Source organism: Eucyclogobius newberryi, unplaced genomic scaffold (assembly GCF_026437365.1).
Source record: "Eucyclogobius newberryi isolate DKJ021-1_F unplaced genomic scaffold, fEucNew1.0.hap1 SCAF_13, whole genome shotgun sequence".
In the NCBI taxonomy this organism is placed as follows: Eukaryota; Metazoa; Chordata; class Actinopteri; order Gobiiformes; family Gobiidae; genus Eucyclogobius; species Eucyclogobius newberryi.
The window spans coordinates 11,964,163-11,991,882 of record NW_027315757.1 but is presented as its reverse complement, the minus strand read 5'-3'; the positions used below and the strand labels follow the sequence as shown (position 1 = coordinate 11,991,882).

Sequence of the window (27,720 nt, the reverse complement as noted above, 5' to 3'; positions counted from 1 at the left end):
GGGGGGGGGGGGCATGACAGATGATATGAGACAGTGCTGTAGCCTCCGGGCCATGCCAAGGAAACACTAATGAAAGGCCTTATCACACATGCAGGTGCGCACTTTCGTATCACTATCGTCACATGTGCTTACCGAGAACAGAAAAAGGCAGGATGTTGATGAACACAATGCCGGGCTCATTAAAGCGATACAAGCGGTCTATCAATCACGCGCGGTCATAGCAGCCATCTGTAGAGAGCTCGTATCGGCGTGAGAAAGAGAAAGAATGGGCCTTTGTGGTGTTTGGAAGCGGCATGGACTTGAAGTGATGCATTTTGGGCAATGTGGTTTATTTCAATCAGGAATTAAGCAAGGAAGAGAAAGAGAGAGGAAAATGATAGAGGTGTGATCAGTCAATTTCAGGGCTTATGCTGTGTTTCAGGAGAGTGGTTATTATTTCCCATTTGAATTCATTTTTACAAATAATTAGCACAAGCAACTTAAGTCCCTGGTTGCCTCACAGCTGTATCTGTTTTTTTCCACAACTACAAACTCACATAACAGCATCGCCTGCTCTGATTGGCCAGAGCTAAGACAATATGCGAATTGTGGTTTTAAACGATGAAATTCAGTTCAAACAGCATTTTATTATTATTATTACTATAATTTCTTAATTAAATATTGATACCAAATGCTATTTAAATTGCATGTGGAAATTAGCACTTGAGCTAAAGCCTGGTACAACGCATCTCTCACGTTAAGGCTAATATATATTGTGTATATGTATATCACTGTCTTGAACGAAATAAATAAATAAACATGAATCATAATGACTAAAACTATGACTATTAAACAGTAACCAGTAGGTATTTTTCACGTTTACATGGGAGTACATTGTGAGTTTATTCCTTTTTAACACGTCTTTCTGTAGTTGTTTTTGGCATAAAACCCTGTGTGCTTGTTGTGCAGTTTAGGTCATGTGATCAGAACATAGAGATACTTCACAGCTTTTTCCACGTCCCCTTTTGGGCGATTAATCGATGCACAAGCGCTACTAATTCGATAGAAAAAGCATGTCGTTTTTGTGAACACGTATGATCGAAAAATGACGTTTAATGCTGCATTTCAGATAAAACAATATGATCTCCTGAAAGACAAGCACCGCCGATAGAAGTCCCGACTGAGGATACATGGAGAGGCTGGAGAGGGGAGAGGATGAGGAGATGAGAGCAGAGGAAGTGTTGGTGAAAGATGGTAAAAAGGAAAAGACTGATGAACAAACAGGACTCTCCAGCTAATCGCTCATTTGCATACTGACGCTGCTGCCTCTCCAGTGTCCACACACTCCCCCCAAATCATTCACAAATTGATTCATCAAGCCTCTGCAGCAGCAACTAAACCCAGCATTTGAAGGCTTTTTCATTATTTCTACATTTTAATAGACGTTTAACTTAATACGTGGCCAATTATGTTTGCAAAGGGAAAACGACTAAAGCTACGATTTCCTCCACCTACGCAATAACATTATGAGAGCAAAATAATTAAATGAGTCTATTCACTGTGTTATTAGTAAGGGAAATAGCTGGAAATGACAAAATATTGCGCTTTTTCAGATGTATCGATAAAAGGCATGAATATTCCAGCACCACCTTAACCAGTTAAATAAATATTGTCAGTCTGATATAATCAAAAGGAAAAACAGTCATGTTGAGCGTGACTTGTGAGCTGTATGATTTAATGGAAACATTTTTCAGGATACCATGAAACATTTGGTTGCTTCCTCCCACTTTAATCTCTTGAGTGCTCATCTATTTAACAAAAGATATTGACCTGCTATTTGTGGGTAGTTCGTTTCACCATTATACTGTACGACATGGTGATTCGTTAAAAATATGGCTTTTTCTGCGATAATGTTGAAGCTTGAACATCTTTACCTCTCCACAGATCTGACTCATACCTTGGCCTGGTGCTAGTCTCCTGCTTGTAGCCATAGAGATAATTAAAGCCATGGAACATTTAATGCAAAGCAACATCTCAGTGCTATTATAAATGCGAGTCCATGTGTGCCCAAATGAGGATTTATCTATATTTTAATTGAAAATGTGTTGCACTCTATTTAACATGTTGGTCATCACGGTTTACACAATTAGTTTATATAAAAATATGTGCAGAAAAGAACCAAACTGGAGAGCTATTTTCCGGTCAAAAGAGCTGAATAACATTAAGATAATTTTGATGAATCACTGCGACCACACAATGTAAAGTGATGTACATGAGGCAGGAGTTTATACATTTATTCTTCTTCCCACTCCATTTCGAGCTAATGTGGTTTATTACTTGCATTTACTTGGGAAACACGGCGGAAAGTGTACTGTAACCAGTAAAGTAAACCAAATGTGTCATTATTCTCAGTCATAAGCTCGATATAAAGCCAAGCAATCATTGACATTCCATTTGAATTTAGGACTATTTAGTGCGTAAAACTTCACTGATGGAAACGACTGAAGATCCCTTATACAGGACTCTATTTCCATCTTTTAGCCAACAGATTTGTCCAAAAATATAATTAAACTACCAGGACAAATGCTGCTAAAACAGATTTTAAATGCTTTTCCACTTGAAATGAAGACGACAAAACTGGAGCAAGGCCAAACATTTGAAACATTTGAAACTTAATTTGAAAATGACAAATTGAATAGACTATGGACCAAATGGAATTAAATGATGGGACTATGCCAGACTACATGAGTAAGACGACGTAAAATGTTTTGTCTGCTCTCTCTCTGTTTCATGGTTCAGTTCTTTGTTCTTTTATGTTAAATCAAAAAACTGAAAATCAGAAAAAGAAATTAAAACCGCAGTCATTTTCATTCTACAGTGGATGTCTTGAGTTGAGTCATTTAATGTTGAAATGTCAATCCATTGAATCTTAGGTTTGTTCGATAATGACATATGGTAAAAAACAAATTTGACCAAGAAAATAATGTTTTGAACGTGCTCCTAAACGAATGCACAATTATTGCTCATAAACACATAATAAATAAACACTTCCCAGAGTACAAATGATCAAGTCAGCGGAGGACAATGCCGCAACACCAAACTCTTAATGGCTTTGTGCTCGCATAATGGAAAACAATACTTCTTCCTCCAAACAAAGTGCCTTGATTGCCCGCTAAAACTCTGCAGTGGAGTCACCGTTAGCGTAGCCTTAGCTGCTCCTGTTGGACGCATCAAGGTGTAAAGCCCCATCCATCAGCGCGCCGCCCCCTGTCTGTCGGCCCGGGAAATTCATTACACCTGCCGCCTTTTAAACCCACGCATTTGTATTGAACCATCCTGATGTATTGCAAAACAGCCTCTCTCTCGCCCCCGCCCTCCCCCGCACCAGCACCCACGCTAGACTTAGAGGGTGGGCCTGGCTCGAACACGCATATAGATGACGAATCAACAATCGGATCGGCTTCTTAACGGGGAGTGATGAATGGCTGCGGTCGGACGATGACATCATGCTGTCGCTTTGCGGGAAATAATGATCGCAATAAGGATATATGGAGATACATGCACATAAGGAGTGATTATGTAAGGCGCGGTGTGCGGGACCCCGGGGTCAGACTGTTTATCCTGATGAGGGGAGCGGGACAAAGCACCGGGGAGATTTTAAACTATTAAGAGTGCGCTGGTATTGTCAGAGGGGTATGTAAATATACTGAAGATTTATGTAGTGGTTTACTGTAGCCGGAGTCCATGTCATTAATTGGCTTCACGATAACAAGCTAAACGAAGGTGAATGTGCACATGCAGTATACTATTGTGCTCCATTTACATTAAAGGGGCACGGTTTAACTTTTCAGGTAGTTGTGTCGGTGTAATCCCTCATTCGTCCAGGCGTGTTCCATAGTAGAAAAAGCTTCAGTTGTAGTCATCTGGACTCAGTTTGAAAAAATAGACGTTTCGACTCTCATCCAAGAGTCATTGTCAATAACAGAATTTAGGTCGAGAACTCCGATATTAATACTGTTCTGTGGTAAGACCCGCCCATTGGGAGGAGCCTTCCTGAAGTAGAAAGAGTTGTTTGTTTCAACAGAAACTCCCCCCTTGTATCTACCGAGCTAGCCTATTCAGAATCTTAATGGGCTATTAGAAACCTCTTTGTCTTTGTGAGACCCTGGCTCAACCACCCTGAGTACCTGATTAGCATCTGAATGTCCTTTACCTTTCCAGGGGTTCAGTAACCCATTATAAATAACAGGAAGATGAAACCTAAGCCCTCCATTTCTGTTTAAAGAAGGTCTTTCTTTTTTAACAAAAAAAGCTTCCTTGACTCCTCTTTCAAACCATCTTTTCTCCCTGCTTAAAACCTTCACCTCACCGTCTTCAAACGAGTGATTAGAGGCTTCAAGATGGAGATGCACGGCGCTCTGTGGACCTGAACTAGTATTTCTTCTGTGCTGATAAAGCCTCTTGTGTAGAGGCTGTTTCGTCTCACCTATGTACCGTTCTTTACAACTTTCTTCACTGCATTGGATCGAATAAACTACATTGCTCTGTTTTTGAGTCGGCAACTTGTCCTTTGGGTGAACCAGTTTTTGTCTTAAAGTGTTTCCTGGTTTAAAATAAACAGGGACTTCGTGTTGTCTAAAAATTCTCTGCAGTTTTTCCGACAGGCCAGACACCCTTCCTTCTCTGTTCAGTTTCCCTTTTGTCCTGCTTCTTGGTTCTCTTCACTCTGTTGAGAGCCCAAGCGGGGTAACCACAGGCTGAGAGGGCATTTCGGACATGTTTTTCCTCTTTCTTCTTGCCCTCTGAGCTGGTGGGCACACCTTGAGCTCTGTGTTGTAAGGTTCTGATCACACCCAGCTTATGCTGTAGTGGGTGGTTGGAACCAAAGAGCAAATACTGGTCCGTGTGTGTAGGTTTCCTATATACTTCTATTTGGAGTTTCCCGTCCTCTCCTCTGATCGTGGAACAATCAAGAAAGGCCAAGCGATTCTCCTTAGCGTCTTCTCTTGTAAACCTAATATGTGGGTCCACAGCATTGATGTGATCAGAGAAGGTTTCCAGCTCTTGTTTCTTGATTGTTACAAAAGTATCATCGACATAGCGGAGCCACAGTTTTGGGGCTATGCCTGAGAATGAGGACAGTGCCTTCTTCTCAAAGTGCTCCATGTACAGGTTGGCCACTATGGGAGAGACGGGCGAGCCCATGGCACAGCCATGAATCTGTCTGTAAAATTGTCCCCGGAATTGAAAGTAAGTGGTGTTCAGACAGATGTCCAACAGTTTACATATGTGTTCAGGTGTCAGTTTGGTCCTGTCAGTTTGGTCCTTACCCTACAGGAAAGGACCAAACTGACACCTGAACACATATGTAAACTGTTGGACATCTGTCTGAACACCACTTACTTTCAATTCCGGGGACAATTTTACAGACAGATTCATGGCTGTGCCATGGGCTCGCCCATCTCTCCCATAGTGGCCAACCTGTACATGGAGCACTTTGAGAAGAAGGCACTGTCCTCATTCTCAGGCATAGCCCCAAAACTGTGGCTCCGCTATGTCGATGATACTTTTGTAACAATCAAGAAACAAGAGCTGGAAACCTTCTCTGATCACATCAATGCTGTGGACCCACATATCAGGTTCACAAGAGAAGAAGCTAAGGAGAATCGCTTGGCCTTTCTTGATTGTTCCACGATCAGAGGAGAGGACGGGAAACTCCAAATAGAAGTATATAGGAAACCTACACACACGGACCAGTATCTGCTCTTTGGTTCCAACCACCCACTACAGCACAAGCTGGGTGTGATCAGAACCTTACAACACAGAGCTCAAGGTGTGCCCACCAGCTCAGAGGGCAAGAAGAAAGAGGAAAAACATGTCCGAAATGCCCTCTCAGCCTGTGGTTACCCCGCTTGGGCTCTCAACAGAGTGAAGAGAACCAAGAAGCAGGACAAAAGGGAAACTGAACAGAGAAGGAAGGGTGTTTCTATCCCTTATGTGTCTGGCCTGTCGGAAAAACTGCAGAGAATTTTTAGACAACACGAAGTCCCTGTTTATTTTAAACCAGGAAACACTTTAAGACAAAAACTGGTTCACCCTAAGGACAAGTTGCCGACTCAAAAACAGAGCAATGTAGTTTATTCGATCCAATGCAGTGAAGAAAGTTGTAAAGAACGTTACATAGGTGAGACGAAACAGCCTCTACACAAGAGGCTCTATCAGCACAGAAGAAATACTAGTTCAGGACCTCAGAGCGCCGTGCATCTCCATCTTGAAGCCTCTAATCACTCGTTTGAAGACGGTGAGGTGAAGGTTTTAAGCAGGGAGAAAAGATGGTTTGAAAGAGGAGTCAAGGAAGCTATTTTTGTTAAAAAAGAAAGACCTTCTTTAAACAGAAATGGAGGGCTTAGGTTTCATCTTCCTGTTATTTATAATGGGATTCTGAACCCCTGGAAAGTTAGAGGACATTCAGATGCTAATCAGGTACTCAGGGTGGTTGAGCCAGGGTCTCACAAAGACAAAGAGGATTCTAATAGCCCATTAAGATTCTGAATAGGCTAGCTCGGTAGATACAAGGGGGAGTTTCTGTTGAAACCAACAACTCTTTCTACTTCAGGAAGGCTCCTCCCAATGGGCGGGTCTTACCACAGAACAGTATTAATATCGGAGTTCTCGACCTAAATTCTGTTATTGACAATGACTCTTGGATGAGTCGAAACGTCTATTTTTTCAAACTGAGTCCAGATGACTACAACTGAAGCTTTTTCTACTTTTCAGGTAGTTATTGATTTGAGTTTAATGTTTAATGTACAACTTTGCAAGCAAACAATAAACATCCATCAGAAACGTCAGTACCATGTTTCACTTTTAATGTATTTGTATCTAACGTATTGGGTTTGGATAATGTTAGATGCTATTTGCACTGGAAAAATAATCTCTTTGGTCTTGATATGTTGATAAATCTAAATAGATCTGATCTGCTTTTTGCCGTTTTCTTTACACCTGAGTACTCTCTTCTCTCTTTACAATCCTCCTGCTCAAAAGCGGTCAGTATGCTTTGGAAGTAAGACCTCTGACAGCCTCCTTTAGATTGCCTGAAAAGACTGGTAAGGTTCTCTTAAGACAGTTGAGACACTTTTGGACTGTACCAAAGTGAACCAATCGAAACTGGGCTAAAGAAAGGCCCAATTTAAGACTTATGTGTCTAATTTGGTAACTCCACACTTTCTTACCATTATGTAGTTTCCTCATCAAAAGATATCTGGAGTTTGTGTATTTATTTGATCAGGACAGTGCTAATGTAAATGAACATACATGAAACACACTGGATTATAGCCATGGGCTAATGTCAATCAAATTTTCCACATTCACTCTCTCAAACACACTCTGATTCATACACGACACACTATTTTACATGTTTTTAGTGGTAGAGGAAACCTATGCAGACACAGGGAGAACATGCAAACTCCACACAGAAAGGCCCCACACAGAAAGGCCCCACACCGCCCGGGTGGATCCCAGGACCTTCTTGCTGTGAGGCAAGAGCGCTAACTGCTGAGCAACCGTCGTGTTTGGTTCCATCCGCACACGTTTCATGTAATGCTCGCTCACTCGCTCCTCACTGGTAAAGATCCTCCATGTTTTCAAAGTCCATACAGAGAGCTTCACCAGATTTGTTCTGATTATGTCAGTGCTCAAATGCCTCCACAAGACACTTTATACATTCAGACACATAGATCATTTCTGCTTACACTACAGAGAAAACAAGACTTCTATGTCCAAGATCATTCAAAAAGCATGGTTCACTCCTCGTAGTTTCCAACAGCGGGATTCAGGCATAAATCAAGTATTCTTTGTGAGACTTAAAGCAAATGTGGTAATATTTGCTCCCATATACGTCACTCTTAAGTGGTAAAAAGTAAAGTAAGAATGTCCACAATTAGAAGTCTATAATATTTCATGCAGGGCACTGACTAAAGCCCTCAGCAGTGTATGCTCACCACTTAGAGCCATAGACACAAAATGGAGCATGCACATATCAGGACATATCTGCTTCATAAAGGTCAGGAGGGCCTCAGGGCAGCCACAGCAACACAGCCGCTACCGCAATGCATGCTGGGATACAGGGAACAAGCCGAGTCTGGGTGTATTAATGTAGCTCCATATAACATGCAAGACTATATTAATGTTTTACCTACGACTGTAAAATAAATGAAATGCTTCTCAAAGGCAGAGTTTTTAATACGGTCAGAGCTGAATTTGTGGATTTATTGAAGCTCATATTTTAATTTGAGATATTGTTATATAAAGTATGATATATTTAGATCTTGAGTTACGCTGAGTCAATTGCAAAACAAAAAAAAGTATGTTATATCATAATTTAAAGGTGAATACATGTAAAGATAAAAAGCCAGGGAAAGAATTGCAGATTGATATAATAATTTCACGCTGGATTCACCGATATAAACAGAGTAAGACCTGCGAACAAAACATATTTCCCAAAATACTGCCCTAAACAAGGTCAAAATGATGGCTCACCGACAGAGGGGACACGGATTGGGTGACGCCAGCTGTGTGTCCTTGCTGCTTGTGCCTCCTACGCAAACTCACAGTAAACAGCCCAACCAAATCAAAACAGCACAACGCGAATATTGTTTTTTCATATCGTCTCATCCAGGGGCTGATTTTAGCCTGAAATAACCTCAACCACACGAGGAACATGCCTGGCAGGATATGGATATGCTAATCCTAGTTTGATTCCACAGGGCGAGTTTGGGTCTCCATGACTAAAATAACACTCACCGTAGAGTTGGTGTTCAAAAAGCTCTATAAAAAGTCTGCTCATTATTACAGTGACAAAAATGCAACTATGTTTTAACTGGTTTGTGGAAAGTTGCTGAATAAAGATTCGGAAGTCATTCAGCCTGTAGCTCAGGAAGGAAAGGTAAAAAACTTTACGTTACTGGACAGACATGTAAAATAGAGATGCATTAGCAAAACAGTATTAAAGAAAGACAAAAAACAAGAGCTGTGGAAAAACTTGATAAGCTGGTTCCTAGTTTAGTCCTGGTTTAGTCCCAGTTTAGTTTCTGGTTTAGTTTCTTGTATAGTTCTTATTTAGTCCTAGTTTAGTCCTTGTTTGGTTCCTGGTTTAGTTTTGGTTTAGTTTCTCATTTAGTCCTGGTTTAGTCCAAGTTTAGTTCCTGGTTTAGACCTGGTTTAGTCCTTGTTTGGTTCCTAGTTTTGTCTTGGTTTAGTTCCTCGTTCAGTCCTAGTTTAGTCCTTGTTTGGTTCCTGGTTTAGTCTTGGTTCAGTTCCTCGGTCAGTCCTGGTTTAGTCCTGGTTTAGTTCCTCGGTTAGTCCTGGTTTAGTCCTTATTTAGTTCCTGGTTCAGTCCTAGTGGATATTCTATGAGAGCACTGCAGTAATGCTACTCAGTTTATATTAGTAATGTCACTATCCAAAGGAAAGTGATCATATTTTTTACACTTTGTGAGTAACATCACTTACTTAAGTCAACTACTACTACTACTACTACTACTACTACTACTACTACTACTACTACTACTACTACTACTACTACTACTACTACTACTACTACTACTACTACTACTACTACTACTACTACTACTACTACTACTACTACGTACACTTCCTGCTGTCGTTGCTGTTCAATGTAGGTGGCTGTCCTCTCCTCCCTGCTCGCCCCTCACCTCTCCAGATGAGGCAGAGGATGCTGAGGCGGTTTCCATGGTGACAACTGATGAGACCCAAGCAGACAGGTTCTGCTTGGGTGCGCACCTGTTTTCTCTCCCCCCTTTTCTTCTCCTCCTGCTCTCGCTCACTCTGTCCTTCCTACCTACCTTCCTTCCGTCCTTCCTTCTTTCCTTCCTTCCTTCCTTCTTTCCTTCCTTCCTTCCTTCCTTCCTTCCTTAGATGCCTTTAGCCACATAGCTCCGTAAATGATTGGTGCTAAATGTGTTTTTCATTCCAAAGCTCATTCCCGGCGTCTGTCCTTCTCATGTCCCTCCTTTTATCACTTCAAAATACTCATTAGTAGCACTTTTAAAAGCCTCGCGCTATAGATTTTTGGAACGCTTTGGGGATGTGCTCTCATTTATTCACTAAAAGCAGGAGATGGTTCAAAATCCACTCTGCGCTACATTAGCATCTTACAATATATAACATGTTGAACTTAATTGTAATGTGTGTTAGCCGTCATCATAAAAGATCCATCACACTTATCCTACCTTAAGATTTTGTATTTATTATTTCACGGTTTCTCCTCATTCATTTATTTAGAATTCTGTTGTTTTGTTCTTCTTCTTTTTGTTTCCTGTTGGTTGATCTATTTTTGTATCGCTATGTTCTTCTGTGTATTTATCTTGTACGTCATCTTGAAGTAGTTATTCTTTCTACTGACAATGTTGTTCTCACCAGACAACAATAATAAAAGATCAATCACAAAACAAGATACTTTACATATTGAAGTATTTTTTATAAAGCTGTTTTTAGTTATTTTACTTTTGTTCATTCCATCTTATATTTGTACATTATATTTTTGTATTTTAGTTGTATATAGTTTAAAGTTATTTTGGTCATATTTAATTTACTATTAATTTGTGGCTGTGCTCCATATTTGTTTTATATTATATTTACATACTGTATATTGGTATTATTACTAAAGGATGTAGGCTTTATTAGGCAGGACAGTTGAGTATGAAACAGGGATGAGTGAAAAGGGAGAACATGCATTAAGTTGTTGGTGTTTGAACTCATGACACTGCGGCCGGCTGCACGTGGCATATGTGCTGCCGCCTTAACCACTCGACCACCAGGCAGCAATATATACAGTTTATTTGTCCCTCGGGTGTGACTGATTTGTAAGAGAGAGTTTGATCTCAATTGCCACATTTCAACTGGTTCACTTGGGAGTGAATCGGGTCCGAAAGTGTCTCCACTGTCGCTCGCTTTGGGCTCCTGGAAAGCGCTTGAGCGAGATGATTAGATAAGAGAGAACGCAGTCTCAGGGGAAAACAAGATAGCAAAAAGCAGAGAAGCAAAAGACAAAATTATAATTTCTCAGCAAACGCTGACTTGATCTTGTGATAAACCACAGTATTTCCAGTGATTAAAGTGATACTAAATTTCACCAAGAATTTCCTAGTAAAACAAAGGTTGAAAAAATTTCATTGTTGAGCCGACAGACTTAGTAAAACAAAGTTAGCACTAGCATTAGCTGTTTCTTGTATATCAACACACTTGTGTGTATTATTATATATTTCCAGTGCATAACACATGCGGCGTGGAGGTGCAGAGAAGTAAGCCAACGATAACCTAGACGTTTCCTGTTTACTCTAGCTTTGTCTAAAAGCGCCACAAACGTGGAATTACTTAGTGAATTCCTGGATCAGGTATGATTTAGATTGTATTTATTAAGAAAACATTTGTTATGTCGTTCCTCACATATCCATCTCTGAGCCAGGACCCCTGCATGCAAACACAGCCCGCCATTAACAGAAGGAGACACTCCAAAGTCTGGGGGGCCAGGGCCAGTTGAAACGTGGCTCATGGGTCTTCAACCCCATTTGCCTTTATGGGGCCTATAAGGTCTGAAACTTAAAACCTGCCTGTAATTTTTAATTTACGTACGGTTTATGTGAAAACATCTGAACTCATAAACCTAAATATTATTATGCAATCTGATGCTGACTTGTCATTGATGCTAACTTGTCATTGATGCTAACTTGTCATTGATGCTAACTTGATGCTGTTGTCACTGAATAAAATAAAAATGTTGTGCTGTGAAGATCCTTCTGCTAATACCCCCTCCAGTATTCCACACCCCCCTGACATTACGCTCCTCTTCTCCTCAACTTCACCTCATCTCGCTGCACTTTTCCCTCCCTGTGCTCCCTTAGTGCACAAAACTCATTGAAAAACCCCACATCTTTAATTAATGCCCATCTCCCAACGCTGCGACCTGGCTGTCATTTATTCCTTACCCCACGTGGCCCCGCTTGTGTGCGAACTCTCCTCACTCACAGCGCCACTGCCGACCTGTCTCTCTCTATATTACGCTCCTATCATTTAGACCCCCCCTTTCCCATGTGGTCAAATGCTCCCCAGAGATTCACCTGGAACACAGGCCAAGCACACCTCATCCATCACTCTCCTCTCTGCCGCCTCCATGCAGTACCATTCAGACACATGCAGCCTGGGTGGGTTCATTCATTCATGCAGCTCTTTATGTATGCGCCTGCCTATTATGTGGCCTTATCTTCACCATGTCGAGGCTGTTCCCCCGCCAAAGATATCGATACAAATGTTGATTATGTATAACAGACGGGGCAGCACATAGAACAGGGCGTTTTAGGTCGGATCATGGTGGATGTAATCTACTGTTGAATGACTTCTAATATATGGTGTTGTTGATTTAGATTCAGGAGACAGGCAGATTCAAATATAATTCATAATAAATACATTCTAAATTCTAAATTCCCTAGAGTTTAAATATGAGCTGCAGGTCAGAATTAGAATTTGTCTTTTAAATGTCAAAATGTAGAATTTTGACCTGCTTTATGGTTAATATTGTAATCAACAAAAACTGGCACAAAGTAAAAAAAAAAAAAAAAATCAAGACATTTTGACTTCCATCCAAAAGTAATTTTCAATCTGAAGGAAATGGTTTGAAACCTTTTCTACCATGGACCACTTCTGGACAAATGAGGAACATTGACAAGACTTAAACACAAACGCGTGATTCTTTTCAGTCGAAAGGACTTTGTGCCATAAGTTTGCAGGCACTGTAGCTGATTTTTACAGACGTGAATTAAGCATGAGATTTTACAGTCACGGTGAAGCTAAAAATAACTAGCATGCTAATGGCACACTTCATTTTCAAAATTAGAGGCAGAAAAAGCGCTGTGGACTCATTTTGCCCCGAACAGATGATGCTTTACAATATATCTGGGGCAAAACGGATTTTACTTATTTTTCATTTTATCATGTCATCACTTCATCATTTACAGCCCCTTGGCAACAAATAAATGTGGTTGAATCTCTCATATTGTTATATAGCGTGCGATTCGTCCAAAAATAGAGGGGGAATGTAGTTTTTTCTTCTTTTTTTTGTCAAGGCCTATGACAAAGGCTTGTAAACCATTATGAACATGAATATGCATTTTTGTTTTTTTATGTGCATTTCTTGAATTTTTCTTAATTTTTAGCAATTCTTTATTCATACAGTTGTCAAATGCAGCATTTCCACACTTAACATGTCTACGGATTGCAATAAAACACACAACACTACAAATCATTTTGTAGCTTAACATACTGTACAGTACAGTAATATGTCAGTGTAATCCAAACTGTCCCCTACAATTTGTCTGTGAGCTGATTTACCTCTGTCTGCCTTCCTCCACGTCTGGCATTATTGTAACTTCTACATGTTGCCACCACCAGAGCTTTCAGGTAGCCTACTTTTCCAAACTGAATTAAAACCATGGTCCAAATTAAAGGATGAGGGGCAGTGAGGGCTGCAGTGGGTCAGAGAACACCACAATTGCGGATCACTAGCGGGTTCATTCTCTGGTGCTCCGGAGCAAAAGGCTGTGCTGCGCAAACATGACAGATCTTACACAATGTTGTGGCTGCTGCTCATGAACAGTTACATTAACACTGTCTGTTCTTGGTTACAGTGTTTTATCCCCCTAAGAATAAAGCAGAGAGCGGGACAGACAAAACAGACGGGGGGAAATCCCTACCATCCCCCCAGAAAATCGCACAGTGGTTATACGTAAAAAATCCTGCCCTCTATATGCAACTATGACATAATCAAATTACAGATCTTGACAGCTGGGTTTAGTGGTGAACAGAAAGATGAAGTGCTTTTGTATGTTTTAGTTTGGAAACCATGAGACCCACGCAGACACAGAGAGGAACATGGAAACTCCAACTAGAAACATGATGCATTATTTGTATTGTTATTCGCCTTTAAACATGTTTTTGAGTACTTTTAGTTTGGCATCTCATATTTTAGAACAAACTAAATTACGTCTGTATCCCTGCTGTTTAACCCGGGACTACTTGTGTTTTAATACAAACCTTTTGGCGCATGTCACACTTAACTTTGTACATCCTGGTCTCGGAACGCAGTTGTACTGATTGTGATTAGAAGGGAGGAATGCATAGAACGAGTCTGGCCATGATTTAAGGACTTAAACTACAGAAGAAGATTCTCAGAGCCACACTACAGATCGAGATTCAGAGTGTTTTTGACGTTTGGTAGGAGAGGAATTTCTAACCAGGATTCATCAGACTAGCGTGATAAGCTAAATGCTACACCAAGTATATTTTTTATGATGGAACAATATTAGAACAAAGTTTAAATCTCAAAAAAGTCAATTTTGTATAATATGTGTCCTTTGAAGCAATATAAAATTCCAAATATTATAATTTTAGGCATACAACAAACTAGAGTTCGGACTTTTGCCAACTGCTGTGACATTGGTGTGACTTTGTGATAGTTGGCACACTGTTTCCACAGATGTGCTTATTGGTCCACTGGGAATATGATGAAATGTGTCTGTTTATTCCTTCAATTACAAGCATGAGTTTGTATGTAAATGAAAGAGGCTGTGTTGGATAAAGCCGTGTACCTGCGCCATCTGGGCCTGTAATCGCCTCCTGTGCCCCGGAATCCAATGGTCATGTCTGGCTGCACCGCACACGCACATGTGCACAGGGACGCGCTTGTGGCAATGTGGGGCTTTTGATCAGGAATGACAAATGACAACTTTTTTTTCATACAAAGCCGTCAAAGTCATGTGAATGTAGAGGTCAAAAACTGCCCAAATGTAAAAGTTTTAGCTATATCATTTGAGCTTGCTGCTAAATACAAACTTGTTTTGAGCAGAAGACGTCTATAAATACCAAATGGAAACATCATGACGATTTAAAGGTGTACTATGTAACTTTTTAGGTGAGAGTCTAAAACCTGCAAAGCCTGTACGATGGCACGAAACTTCCATATCTTGCTTTTATTCAATTACAGGCGTTTGTTTTGCCTATCCACAGATCTGACTTGTAACTTGTACCCGCTTGTCTATGTTTATTGAGATGGACACATTTAATGCAATACTGTGGCGCATTTCCAGCAGTAACATCTCTATGGAAACAAGCAGAACCCTCTACCATAGACCGTCTTGAGTTGTTGCTGTTTTTTCCTTCCTTTTAATGGCTTTACGTTTACATTTTTGATACAGTTATTTTAATTTGATTTAACTAGGTTTAATTTGTTTTTGTTTAAATAGAGCTATAATTTATTTGTGTATTTTCTGTTTCTGTATCTGTTACTTAGGAAACGGTTTTGTTTTATGAAATGTGTTGTATAAATAGTGGATTGGATTGGAAAAGTTACATAAAGCACTTTTTTACACACTATATTATACTAATGTATGTCCGTTGTGATTATAATATGAATTAATGACATAAATAAATAAATACATACATACATACATACATAAAACTCACGTTGAGTAATCTGTTTTACATTGGTGGGCCATGGCGGACATTTCCTGGGCCGCTGTGGGTTTGTTTGTGTGTTTGATGCAGGTGAAGGATTGGAGAAGGGCGAGCGGTTGACGGTGCAGCGAGGAGTGACAGTCGGCCGCGGTCCAAACAAACTAGCCTCTGCTGCGGCTCCTTCCCGCATGCCGCTTCTATCTGCTTTGTTTAACTGCGGCCCACGTACTGTAGCACCGTCAAGTCGTGTCTTTATTCAGCAGCAGACTGAAACCTCTGAGAAGTTCTTCCAGTAAATAGTTTAACATTACAGCCTATGATTGATGCATGGTGCTGATCACATTCAGCCAGTGGAGAGCTCTTTCTTCTATGTTTTCTTCATTTACGGTACATTGTATTCACATTTTTGCTCTTCCTTAGGTCATTTCTTTGTTAAAACTACTGGGGCCATTACATCACTTTCCTCAATAAATCCTCTTTGTGTAATTTTCTGTGGTTCTTGAATATGATGCCAAAACGTATTATTATTATTATTTTTATAGAACGTGTAATTTATGGTTGTTTCATTTGTGTTTTACGTGGGGCCAGGACGGGGCATGGAAATTAAAAAATAAAGGTGTAATGGTGAACTTAAGACCTGGTTTAGCCCCAATTTAGATCTGAAATGTGATTTAAATCTGGGGTTACTCAGAAAGCCAGATGTTTTCTTTTGTGGTATTTGGTGTAAAAGTCAATGACACATGAGCTCTCAACAACTTATTGGCAAAAAATTATAATAAACATGCTGAAAATACAGGAAATAAAGTGATTTTTTGATAATCTGCAGTATATTCTGTCATTTATGAATTGTTTTAAGATTGTTGAATGCCATGTCACACTTCCACGTTGGTGCAGAAGTCATATTATACAAGAAATATTCACAAACTTAAAATCCACAAACGTTAATCAAGATCAACAGTGTGTTCTTGTCTTATCCAGCTGCAGTGACCTAACCCCTCTACAATAATGTGTTTAACAGTTTAACACACAATAGCACTTCGAACCATCGTTATAACCCACACAGTTGTAATGTTTTTCTGGGTTTTCTATACGTGTTCATGAAGACTGTTTGCTGCCACCCTGCTGTGCACCATAGGCCTCTGATTTCTATGTGAACTGACATGGCATAAAGGTCAAACTATCATGTCCAGTGTCAGCATGTTCACTCTGACATAGAGCAGAACGGTCAGCCAAAAGTATTACATTCTCAAATATATGTTTTACCGGCGGCTTGCTACTTAATATAAAGCCCACATTACTCAATTTAAATGATGTATTAAATATTTATTCTTCTTCCTTGGCCTCGCTCCAGGTTGACCTCTTCGCAGACTTTGAATGTGACTAATTCTTCAAATTTTTCTTGTACATGAGGTGAATGCTAACTTACAGTGTCTACAGTTTAGTGAAGCTCAGAAAATGTGTTATAAAGGATGACAACTCCAGGTCCTAAAGGTGCACTATGTAGAATGTTCCACAGTAGGGCATTAAACGTATCTATGTACAGGTGACGGCCAAGTTACAGGTCAGATCTGTGACGAAGCAAGCCCGGTAAGAATGCATTTTTACTTTTTGTTTCTTTTTTGGCAATGAAAATGCTTGTAATTGAATAACTGCGAAATGTGCACAATTAATGCCATACTTTCTTCATGAAGATGGATATGTTTAATGCCATACTGTGGAATATTATAGGAAAAGAAACATTTCCATGGAAACAAGCAGGAGGAGGCCAAGTGAGAGTCAATTTTGTGGACATGTAAGCCAGCTCACAGTAAAGACGCATGTTTGTGTATTTTTTGGCCATAAAAAGTTATAATATGTGTGGTGTAATGAATGATATGGTAATCATAAGCATCACATTACAGTTCAGTAGATATGAGCCATATATCTACAATCAGTATTGGGGATATCAGAGGGTTGCACCCAGATATTGGTATCGGTCCGATATTCAATACCAATAAATATCAATATCAAGGTTTATTTATAGAGCACACTTACAACTTTAAAAGCCCAAAGTGCTGTACAGCAAAGTGCTATGATACATATATACAAACAATTCAAATACACATGAAGTTAAAATAATGACTCAGCTCAGTTCATGTTAAAAGGCCAGAGAGAAAAGGAAGGTTTTTAACGAAGACTTAAATTGCTCTAGTGTCTCAGCAGATCTAACGTGCAGAGGCCGGCTGTCATTGAACATTTGGCATTATTGAACATTTGGAAGCTATTTAACACCAAGTATGAGTAAAAATGGAAATAGAAGAATTTTAACAAAAATATAAAGTTAATGTGTGAACTTTACTATAACTTAACACTATTTGTGGTGTTGCTATAAATGTGAAAATCTTTAAAAAATCCATATTGATGACATTTCTACAATTTAGCCAGATTACCACATGGAAAAATGTGTATCTCTTAGTCAAATAAAGTAAGTGCCACAGGATCCTATCGCCAAATACTATAGTAACTCTAAAATACTAGCCGCATAACTTGATGAAAAAAGGGTACCATTGCTATTGTCTAGTAAACATTTAAAACTAAATATTATATATTTTGAATGGTAAAGAGTCCTCAGAATGTTGCATACAGTATAACAGGAAATTGAACCCCATGAATAAGATGATTCATGGGGTGATAAATAAAGATGATAAATAAAGATGACAAATAAAGATGATAAATAAAGAAACGATAGATTGATTTCAAAAACAATCTTGCTAACCTGCACTGCATGAGCATAAACTCCTTGATTACAGTAAAAACAAAGCAAAACGTGGCTTATTTAACGTTCAGGAACACCAAAGAATAACGACGCTTTGCACTTTGCACTCCGCACTCCAACAGATGTTTTAAATTTGTCTCTTGTTCAGCTGACTGCGAATAACACTAGCTGCACCTGGTTTCTACTCCAGTCTGTTTTATCATTACCTGGAGCTATGCAGCGAGGGACAACAGAGCCAAGACACAGCAGCACTGAGGCATCATGGGATACTGCCAGCCTCATAGCTATAGTTAATGCTACCACAGAGCAGCACGGACCGCTCTGCTTTTGTCTTTCACCATTCAAAGCCTTAAATGTCTTCAAAAGTCACTCTTTCATGTTACATTTCACTATCCATTTCAAGGCTTGGATGATGGGCCCTCTGCTGGGTGTCATTGCTTTGTCGAGAATGTTCCACCGTATGGCATTTATCTTATCTATCGCCAAGGAGACCAGCAGGTATCGCCAACTAAAATGTTGTTTCAGCAACAAAAACATATGTCTTTGGACAACATTCAACATACTAGAGAAAAACATCTCCATGGAAACAAGCCGAGCACCAGAAAAGTTACATAGTGCAAAAGGTATTACGCTAAATGAAAGAGAAGCTCAAATTTTTTTTTTAAAAATCACATTCTTTTATGTTGTGTGATTTGTTCTACCTTTACCAAAAGTTTTATTATGCTTAATAAATCATAGAAAAAGGTATATGTGTACGTAGAGGTGGGCGATGTGTGGAAATGGAGATAATATCGTGAATGTAGTTTTGAAAAAAAAAAAACATTTGAAAAACTGGTACATCATTTATATTAAAGAAGAAAAACACTACAAAAAGAGCAAATTAAAACTTCAAAAAATATGTATGTTGTAAACTTTAAAATAAGGATATATGGTGATATAACTGCACTTTTGTGATTGATTTTACAGACATTTCCCATTTTTCAGCTTAGGTGTAATTATTCAGTGCGTTTTCCATTTTAGGGCTGCAGCTTACTTTTATTTTGCTATTAGATTACACTAACAATTATTTCTTCGATTAATTGATTAGATTTATTTCTTTTTTAACTGAATTTGACCCAGACAAAGCTAAAGTGACACCGCTTGAGGACAACTTGATCGAGTACGTATATAGACAAAATAGGTTCTAGATAAAAGAAACACAAAAATAAACTAAATGTATATATTTCTTGTCATTTTGGTGTAATTCTTGGTTTGTCCGATCAATTAAACCTATTTTGATAGCATATAGCATGTTTTGAAGTCTGTGTTGTCCAAATAACGATTATTTGATTAGTAAATGAGTTGAAAATTATCCACACGATTAACTATGGGCCTTAGGTGAGGTACTACACACATATGGACAATACAAGTGCTTAAACTTACTGTATATCTCCTACTTGAGTGTAAGAGGGCTCAAATTTTAGTGCTACGATTATTGTGAGAAAATATAACACAATGATTTAATTATTATTATTATTATTATTCAAGATTAATGAGACCAAACAACAGTGAAATCTTTCATTTTCGTTCATGTCTCACACACGTTCCTCCAGCTTTACGAAACTTTCTGAATGACCAAATAAAGTTAATGACACAAAAACAGCCGGATAAAAAAGTACTTTACAATTAGATGTATTTTTGGACATAGATTGAATTGAAAAAGTCTCAATTTTGCTACTAAAAGTGTCATAATTATTATTTTTCGGTTCTTATGATTATATCTTATATCACCACAAAAATCTAAAAATGACAAAAGCTTATGTTGAAATTATTACATTTGAACTTTGTGTCCTTCCAATTAACTTTAAATTTAAATTATAAATGAGATATTCAGACTCTTATTTGAGTAACTCGTCTCCCCAAATACTTTTCTAGTGTCACTTCAGTCATTTCTCAGAACACTGCTCCTACATGAGTAATGAAGTAACTTCCCACCTCTGCACACATTTCAGCCACAAACAGGCTGCACATGACTTTACACTGGATTCTGAGTTTATTCTCAGTGTTAAGTCAATATGACACTCTCTAATTCTCCTGAATTGCTTTGTCATCAGTGTCGTACAGAAGTGGCACAGCTCAGTGAGGGACAGCGTGCTCCTCTTCCCGTCATATGCGGTGTAATTAGGCGCGGGGCCACACGGCAGGGCCACGGCAGAGCCGGCACGGGCCCGAGCGCAGGGGTGAGACGGGGCTCGGAGCCGTCAGTCAGTCAGTCATTCAGACGGAGCACGTACCTTCCAGACAGCAGGTTCGCCAGAGGCCGGAGTGCGTCATCACCTCCTCGTTCTTGCGGCTGGTGTCGTTGTCGCCGCTGCTCTTGACGCGGCAGACGCCTCGCGAGTACAGCCAGTAGTCGGTGCCGACGGCGATGGTCATGAGGCTGAAGGCGGCGAACGCGCCCACCGTCGTCACGAGCATCTGGACGCCGCGGTCACACATCAGCATCTTCATAAAGGCGGCTCCTGTTGGGCTTAATCTGAGTCCCTCCTCTCGTTAAGATTCACCCTCAAATTTCCCCGCGAGATCTGGACGAGTCGCACCGAGGCTTGGGCGACGGACGCTCCACGATGTCTTACACAACACAACCAGGTGTAATTGGCATGTGCGCGTGGCGCATACATAAAACAGTTGCCTGGCTTCTTCTCAGCGCTGGGCAGAGGCTCGTGGCAAAGGGCGGGAAGGCGGGGGGCAGCACGTCACTTTCTCGTGCATTAAAAGGCGCTTTTTACCACGCCGCGCTCGCGCACACGCACATATCCAGGACGATGCACGAGCACCGGTTGTCCCCGCGTAAACTGAGCAGTCCGTGGCTCTCAGAGCGGTGCCATGCTCCGGTTTCCCTCCGCTAATTCCGTTTGTCTGACGCGAGAGAACTGCCCGTCACACCAGACTCATGTTCTTCCTCGCCGTGATCCTCTTCTTCACTTGTGCGGCTCAGCGTGAACACGTATTGAACATAGAATGAAGGGTTATTTTGTCAAGCCCGAGTCACAGCGCAGTCCAGAGGATAAGGCGGGTCGCCTCTGACTCACCGCCGACTGCTGCCGACGACCTCTCCTCGAAAAGACACAAATGTTCTTCTGTTTGTCAGTGAAGGACAGACAATCCACGGCAGGAGCGGAGCGGGCAGGCGGGCAGCAGAGGTCCGTCGTGTGTCCACACACACAGCTGTTGCCTGACCTGCATCTGTGACATCTTCTCCTCCATAAAAGAAAACAAGTCTTCCTACGGCTGTTTTCAGATAAAAAAGCAAGACGCTATTATAATCATTCAAAACAGTCACAGAATTGAGTCCAAACTATTATTTATATCTAAAAATCCCAGTTTTCCAATCAAAATAACGGTATCCGAGAGCAGCTGGAGCTAAAGGACCGTCAGCAAACTGCGCCTGGCACTGCGCTCCTCAAACGTGCCGTTTGTACAAATGAAAAAATGACAGCCGCCTCTTCCTCCTCCTCTAGGTCTTCCTCCTCCTTCGCTCGATCCAACCAACACAAACTAAAAGTAAGCGCGCGTCTCTTCCAGCTCCGACTGGGGCAGAGGCGCTTCACGCGGATTAGACAGGAATGTGATGGAGCCTTGAAGTGGCCAATGGGGTGGCGCACTGGCCCTGAGTCCCGCCTTCAGCCGCAGCGCCGTCAGTATAAAAAGAGAAGATCACACAGCTATTCAGGATCCAGTGGCGTCCACATGTGACGCGAATTGCACTCGTGCGTTTCCATGGGGATGGTAAATAATACCCAGTACCCAATGATAAATTAATAATGATATATCCTCCCCAAGGGGTGGTTTTATCTCGTGGCCACAAATATCTTTGATGAAATACCCTTCTTCACTGTGACGTACGTCCTGCGTCCAGAGCCTGAGCTGCGGCGCTGTCCATGGTGCTGATCTCAACCCAGCGGTTTTTTTCCAGCTCCGCGGCAGCAGCAGTCCTGGCCTGCGCCGCACTGATTAGTGAGAAGACACAGTGAGGCAGATAGTGGCGGATAGAGGGAGGAGAGGGGAGAGCCATGCATGAAGAATCGCGCCCGGAGAGAAGCAGAGACGCCACTTAAAGAGCCACGGACCGTTTTAATGATTCCACTCCACTGAGGCCCCCACACAAGGCTCTATGAGCTCATGGTTCACTGAACGCAGTAGACTGAGAGTGCACGTATCCGCGTGCGCGAGCTGAGACGTTTGTGCTCACGTGACTTCGGCTGGTGATGCTGCAATTTCCAATTACCCCGTTTTAGAGAGTAGATTTGTATTTTGTGTGTTGGGGCGACGACCAAAAAACAAACAAATGGTCACCATAGTGATTTCACCATAACAACTAGTGTCACTTTCACCTGACAGCAAAGACTCTTGGTCCATTCAGATATTGAACTAGAAAATTCAACAAAACGCAGACAGTTCAATTTCAGAGTGAACTGTCCTTTTCTGGTACCCAGACTTCTGAGTAGGAAATGAAATATTATCATCTGCAGTGCTTATAAGAGTCACATCTTTAAGTCAACCTATCGTTAGAACAAGTAGTTATAGGTGACCCACTGAGTCAAAGCCTGTTTATCTAATGGTGCCTGTTGGACTAAAGTACAAATAAAACAAGACGTTAAGGCGATCAGAGACGGAGAAAGGCGGATAAATAAATGCATGCACACATCAGCGCAGTGTGAGCAGTGACAGGTGGAGTGTTGGTGTGTGAGTGTGGATGTTATTGCCTTATCGCACAAGGAGACTCATTAACATAGAAATGACTTGAGGAAGAAAAGTGGAGCGTTTCACCTCTGCTCACCGACAGGAGCTGAGTGAGGAAGAGCTGAGGAGGAGGAGAGGCCCTGACACAGAGGAGCAACAAGCTGAGATGTAAACTCCAAACACACTTTAAATGTGTTTGTCGTTATTTACTGAGAGGTTTTAAAGTTAATTTGATTTTTCTTAGAGTGAATCCAGGCTAAATTTCAGGTGACATCACAGCATTTTATGGTTAACGTTTAAAGTTGAAGCATATACTTTCTGCAGCGCTCAGGGACCCATTTCCTGATCTTGAGCTTGGCTTGATCCGAACTAACTTAGCACTTTCTTGCTGTAAAGTGTGAGTGCCAACCACTATTATGGGGGCACCTAAAATGAATATAGTTAAAATGAAGATTTCCAGGTTTGTCATTTGTGAATTTACCTTTTAGATATTCTTATGAAAATACAATATAATCAATGCTCGAATTTTAGAATTATAAGAAATTAGGACATTTGCCATTGTGATAAACACATGTAAAACTAATTATTATATATTTTGAATGGGAAAAAGTCCTCAAAATGTTTGTGTCAGGAAGCTGAAAGCCATGAATAGAAAATCTCGATATTACATTGTCGCATAGATCATGACGGACTCATTAGTATCTTATATAAACTGTTTAATTTTATGTCAGATGCCTTTGTCACCACATAAAACATTTTCAGGCTTGGTAATGGCATAACGTAACAAATTTGTATTGTGCTGTCCACTTAGGCACTGACACCATGATGAGATGTTAAAGGATGATATAAATACAGAAACCGAGGTCCTGATTGACTTGTTCAGAAACATCTGGAAGAGGAAATACTGTATACTCGATGGCAAATACCTTATCATCAAAAAAACCAAAAATGTCTTCAACGTTATAACAACTGGCATGATATAACTCTTCCGTCAATTCCATCAAAGGTTTTCTGCAAGATCCTCCTTGGCAGACTTGTACTTGTCCACTCTTTAGACGAGAACAGGCTGGATTTAGACAGGGACAAAAGCGCATACACCAAATATTCCCCGTGAGAAATATCATGGAGCAGTGTATCGAGTGGAACGTCTCTGTCGATCAACTTCCAAAAAGCCTTTGACAGCTTGCACCGAGACGCCATTTAGAAGATCTTGCACTCATATGGTGTTCCTCCAAAGCTTGTCAAACTTACTGAGCTGTTTTATAAAAAGTTTGAGTGCAGCGTCATCATAAACGGAAATCTCTCCAATTGGTTTCCCCCACAGTCAGGTGTAAGAGAAGGCTGCCTTATCGCTCCCATTCTGTTCAGACTAGCTCTTGATTGGATCATGCATTGAACAACTGCAGACAAACCAATAGCCATCCAGTGGACACTATTTACCCACATTTAAGATCTGAGCTTTGCTAATGATTATTGTCATCTTTGCAAACTACAACCACTTGCAAGAGAAAACCAACAGACTGAATAATGTTGTTAGACAGAGAAGCTTGACCATTAGTTCAATTCACTATTTAATTGTAATTGTCATAGAAAACCACAAAATGAGTTGTTTGTCACTTGTTTAGAGCATCAAACAGTGCATGGTTTTGATGTGACGTGCAATACAAAGGCCTCAGTGCCTCCAAGATGCAGGTTGTGCATCAACACCAGCCCATTTTAGACCAGGCCATAGCACTATCACAGCTGCTACTAAAGTTATAAATGATATTGCTGTTGCATTGTATAATCATGAAGAATGTGCTGCTGTTTTTGTTGATCTATCAAAAGCCTTTGGATCACTGGATTCTCTTGGATCGTCTGGATGATATTGGGTTTGATTCTAAAAAATGGTTTATAGATTACCTCACACATAGAGCACAAGCTGTTTCTGTTGATGGCTTTCATTCTGTCTTACCTTAATAAAGATGTTCCTCAAGGCTCTGTCCTTGGACCACTGTTATTTACAATTTATAAAAACTCAATTGGACATAATCTAAAACACAGTAGCATCCACTTGTCTGCAGATGATGCATCTCTGTATTCTAAGGCTCCTTCTTGTGCACAAGTGATTCAAAATATTCAAGAGGATTTTCATTCCATCCAACAAAACTGTGTTAATTTAAAATTATCAATGAATTCAAATAAAACAAAATGTATGCTGTTCTATGCTTGTTGGTAATATGATTGAACAAGTACTCTATTATAAATACTTGGGGATCTGGATTGATAAACTCTCCTTTAACAAACACAAGAGACATTCTTCCATACAACTTAAAAGGGTTTTGTAGAAAACAGTTAATCCAGGCTACATCCCTCTCAGTTCTAGATTATGGTCATATTATATATTATATATATATATGTATATACATTCTACAGCAACAGTGTTAAAACCACTGAACTCAGTTTATCAATCAGCTCTAAGGTTCATCTTTAAGGTTCATTACAGAAGGACTCAGAAGTCACCACTGTGATTTATATTCTAAAGTAGAATGTTATCATTGGATGCAAGATGAGAACAGCACTGTCTTTTGTTTGAGTATAAGGCTCTAATTTGCATTTTGCCTGATTATTTATCAAGTTTTTTGCACATTAGTTCAGGTTTTCACCGTTTGAGTCCTCAGAACATTTTTATCTTACAATCCCATCGTGTCAACACAGAGACAGGAAAAAAGTCTTTCAACAACTTTGCTCCTGTGGAACAAAACACAGAGACTTTTTAAATTACATAATTTTAAACCTTTTAATGATTTTTAAAGCACTGGTCATGGACTACCTGCTGTGCGATACACTTGTTTTATATAATTTTATCTCATATTGTATGTTTAAATGTGTTTTTATTGGTTAATTTTGTTGAATGTTTTAGTTGTTGTTTATTTCATGTTGTGTTTTAACAGGGTACCCATTGAGTTATCCCTGTATAAATACATCAAATTAAATGAACACCGATCCCTGACTCACCAGTCAGAGTAAATGGTGAATCACTCGACTTAGTTGAGGAATTTACATACCTCAGAAGACTTGTTAGCAAAGATAATTCCACACAAAAAAGGCACATGCACCAGATTTTGACCTGTCAGGAAGTCAATCCAGCAGTATTAAGACAAGGATAAAGATGTGTAACTGTATTGTCAAACAAGTCTTGCTGTAATACGTCTGAATGTTGGTGGGTTGTTTGCAATATGAACAGGACTGAACACGGTTTTGTTCTGAACAACAAAAATAAAATCTCCAATAAGGACCTCTACAAGAAACTAGAGTGTGGTGCAAGAGATCAAAATACATCCCGAGAATAGGCCATGACTGTAAACCATGGAGAAGCAAGACTTTTTCATTTAAATGAGACAATTTGATGTACTCATCCCAAAATGGATGTGGGTTTTGTTGATTCATAAAGGGGTCATGATTGCCCCATGGAGAGAAGCATCATGGGAGATGTAGTTCACATTCACCATAGTGTTTTTGCCCAGTCTCCTAATAATCCTCTGCAGTGGGTGGGAGTGGGAGAGGATGAGAGGAGGAGGGCTGCAGGCTCTCTGTTCACTGAGCCAGAACCTCCTCACGCCTATGGACAGAGCACATCACAGGCTGGAAGGAGGAGGAGAGAGGGGGAGACAGAAAGGGGAGTAAAGATGAAGGAGAGAGGAAAGAGGGATGAGAAGAGCGGAGGAAGGGAAATGAAGGAAGGAGAGGGAGAAAGCGTGAGATGAAAGGAAAAGATGGAAGAAATGGAGAGTGAGAGGAGAGAAAATGCAATATAAATACAAGTCCTGTTATGCAACGTAACCACACCCCCATAAATCAAAATGTCATTAAAAATATACATTAAAACGCACTCACCGAAGTCATTGGTATCCCGGTAATAAGCCACATGAACCAAATTAATTGAGATCACCTTGTGCGACTGTGGCAAAACCAGGATGGACTGCCAATAACAAACACAAAGCTGGTATGTAAAGTGGCTATTGGTAAAAAATATCAAAATAAAAGATAAATTCATAAGAAATCTTACTGTTGTATTCATCTAAAAGTCATATTTGATCATGTTTTTAAAGGGTGCATTATGTTAAAGTGGGTAAAACATTATCCTGCATTTGAGGTTTGAGTGTTCAGAAAATGTCTGTTTTCACCTGCCCCCCATCTCCACCCACTGCTCTGTACTACTTGTGATTCTTACATGGAAGGTTAACAAAATAATGCCAATTTTCAACAGTAAAAACATTAAAAGAAGTGGGGCCTTTAAATTCTACACTTTTAAACAGGAAGTCAATGGACCTGTTTCTATTTTTAAGTCATTTTAGATAAGACAAAATACCTACAAAAAAACCCAAAAGATAACATTGCTCCTTTAATGTTTATAAAGAATTGACCATTGTTTTTTCTTTTATTATACTGTTTTTTTAATGAATAGATACATACCTGGTACATAATGGTACAATTCTGCAATCACTCTATGTATATTTAATCTACATAATCTACCTGTGTCCTTAATAACATTTTCAAATACAGAAGTTGTTTGTTGAGTCATTCATACCTAACACGCAAATCATTTTATGTCATGTTAAAGTTGTTGACGTTTACATAGTCAATTACAGAGCCAATTACCAGAAAGCAGGATGAAATCTGCCAAATCCTACAACTAAAACTATCAATGAACCCAAAAAGCTGAGCTACATCTGAAGTATCATCGCTGAAGGCATCCC

General features: G+C 40.0%; 1 protein-coding gene across 4 annotated transcripts in view; it reads right to left on the bottom strand.

Annotated features, from left to right (window-relative positions):
- cacng3b (calcium channel, voltage-dependent, gamma subunit 3b) overlaps positions 1–21,192 on the bottom strand; it is a 34,514-nt gene extending 13,322 nt beyond the window's left edge. For all 4 annotated transcript variants that reach the window (XR_011926685.1, XR_011926683.1, XR_011926684.1 and 1 more), the window contains exon 1: positions 20,533–21,192. Coding sequence is in view for 1 of the 4 variants with exons in the window: in XM_072442614.1 (XP_072298715.1) it covers positions 20,533–20,749 (217 nt within the window). In the remaining 3 variants the exon portion in view is untranslated. The remainder of the gene's footprint in view (positions 1–20,532) is intronic.
- Positions 21,193–27,720: the final 6,528 nt, after the last annotated feature.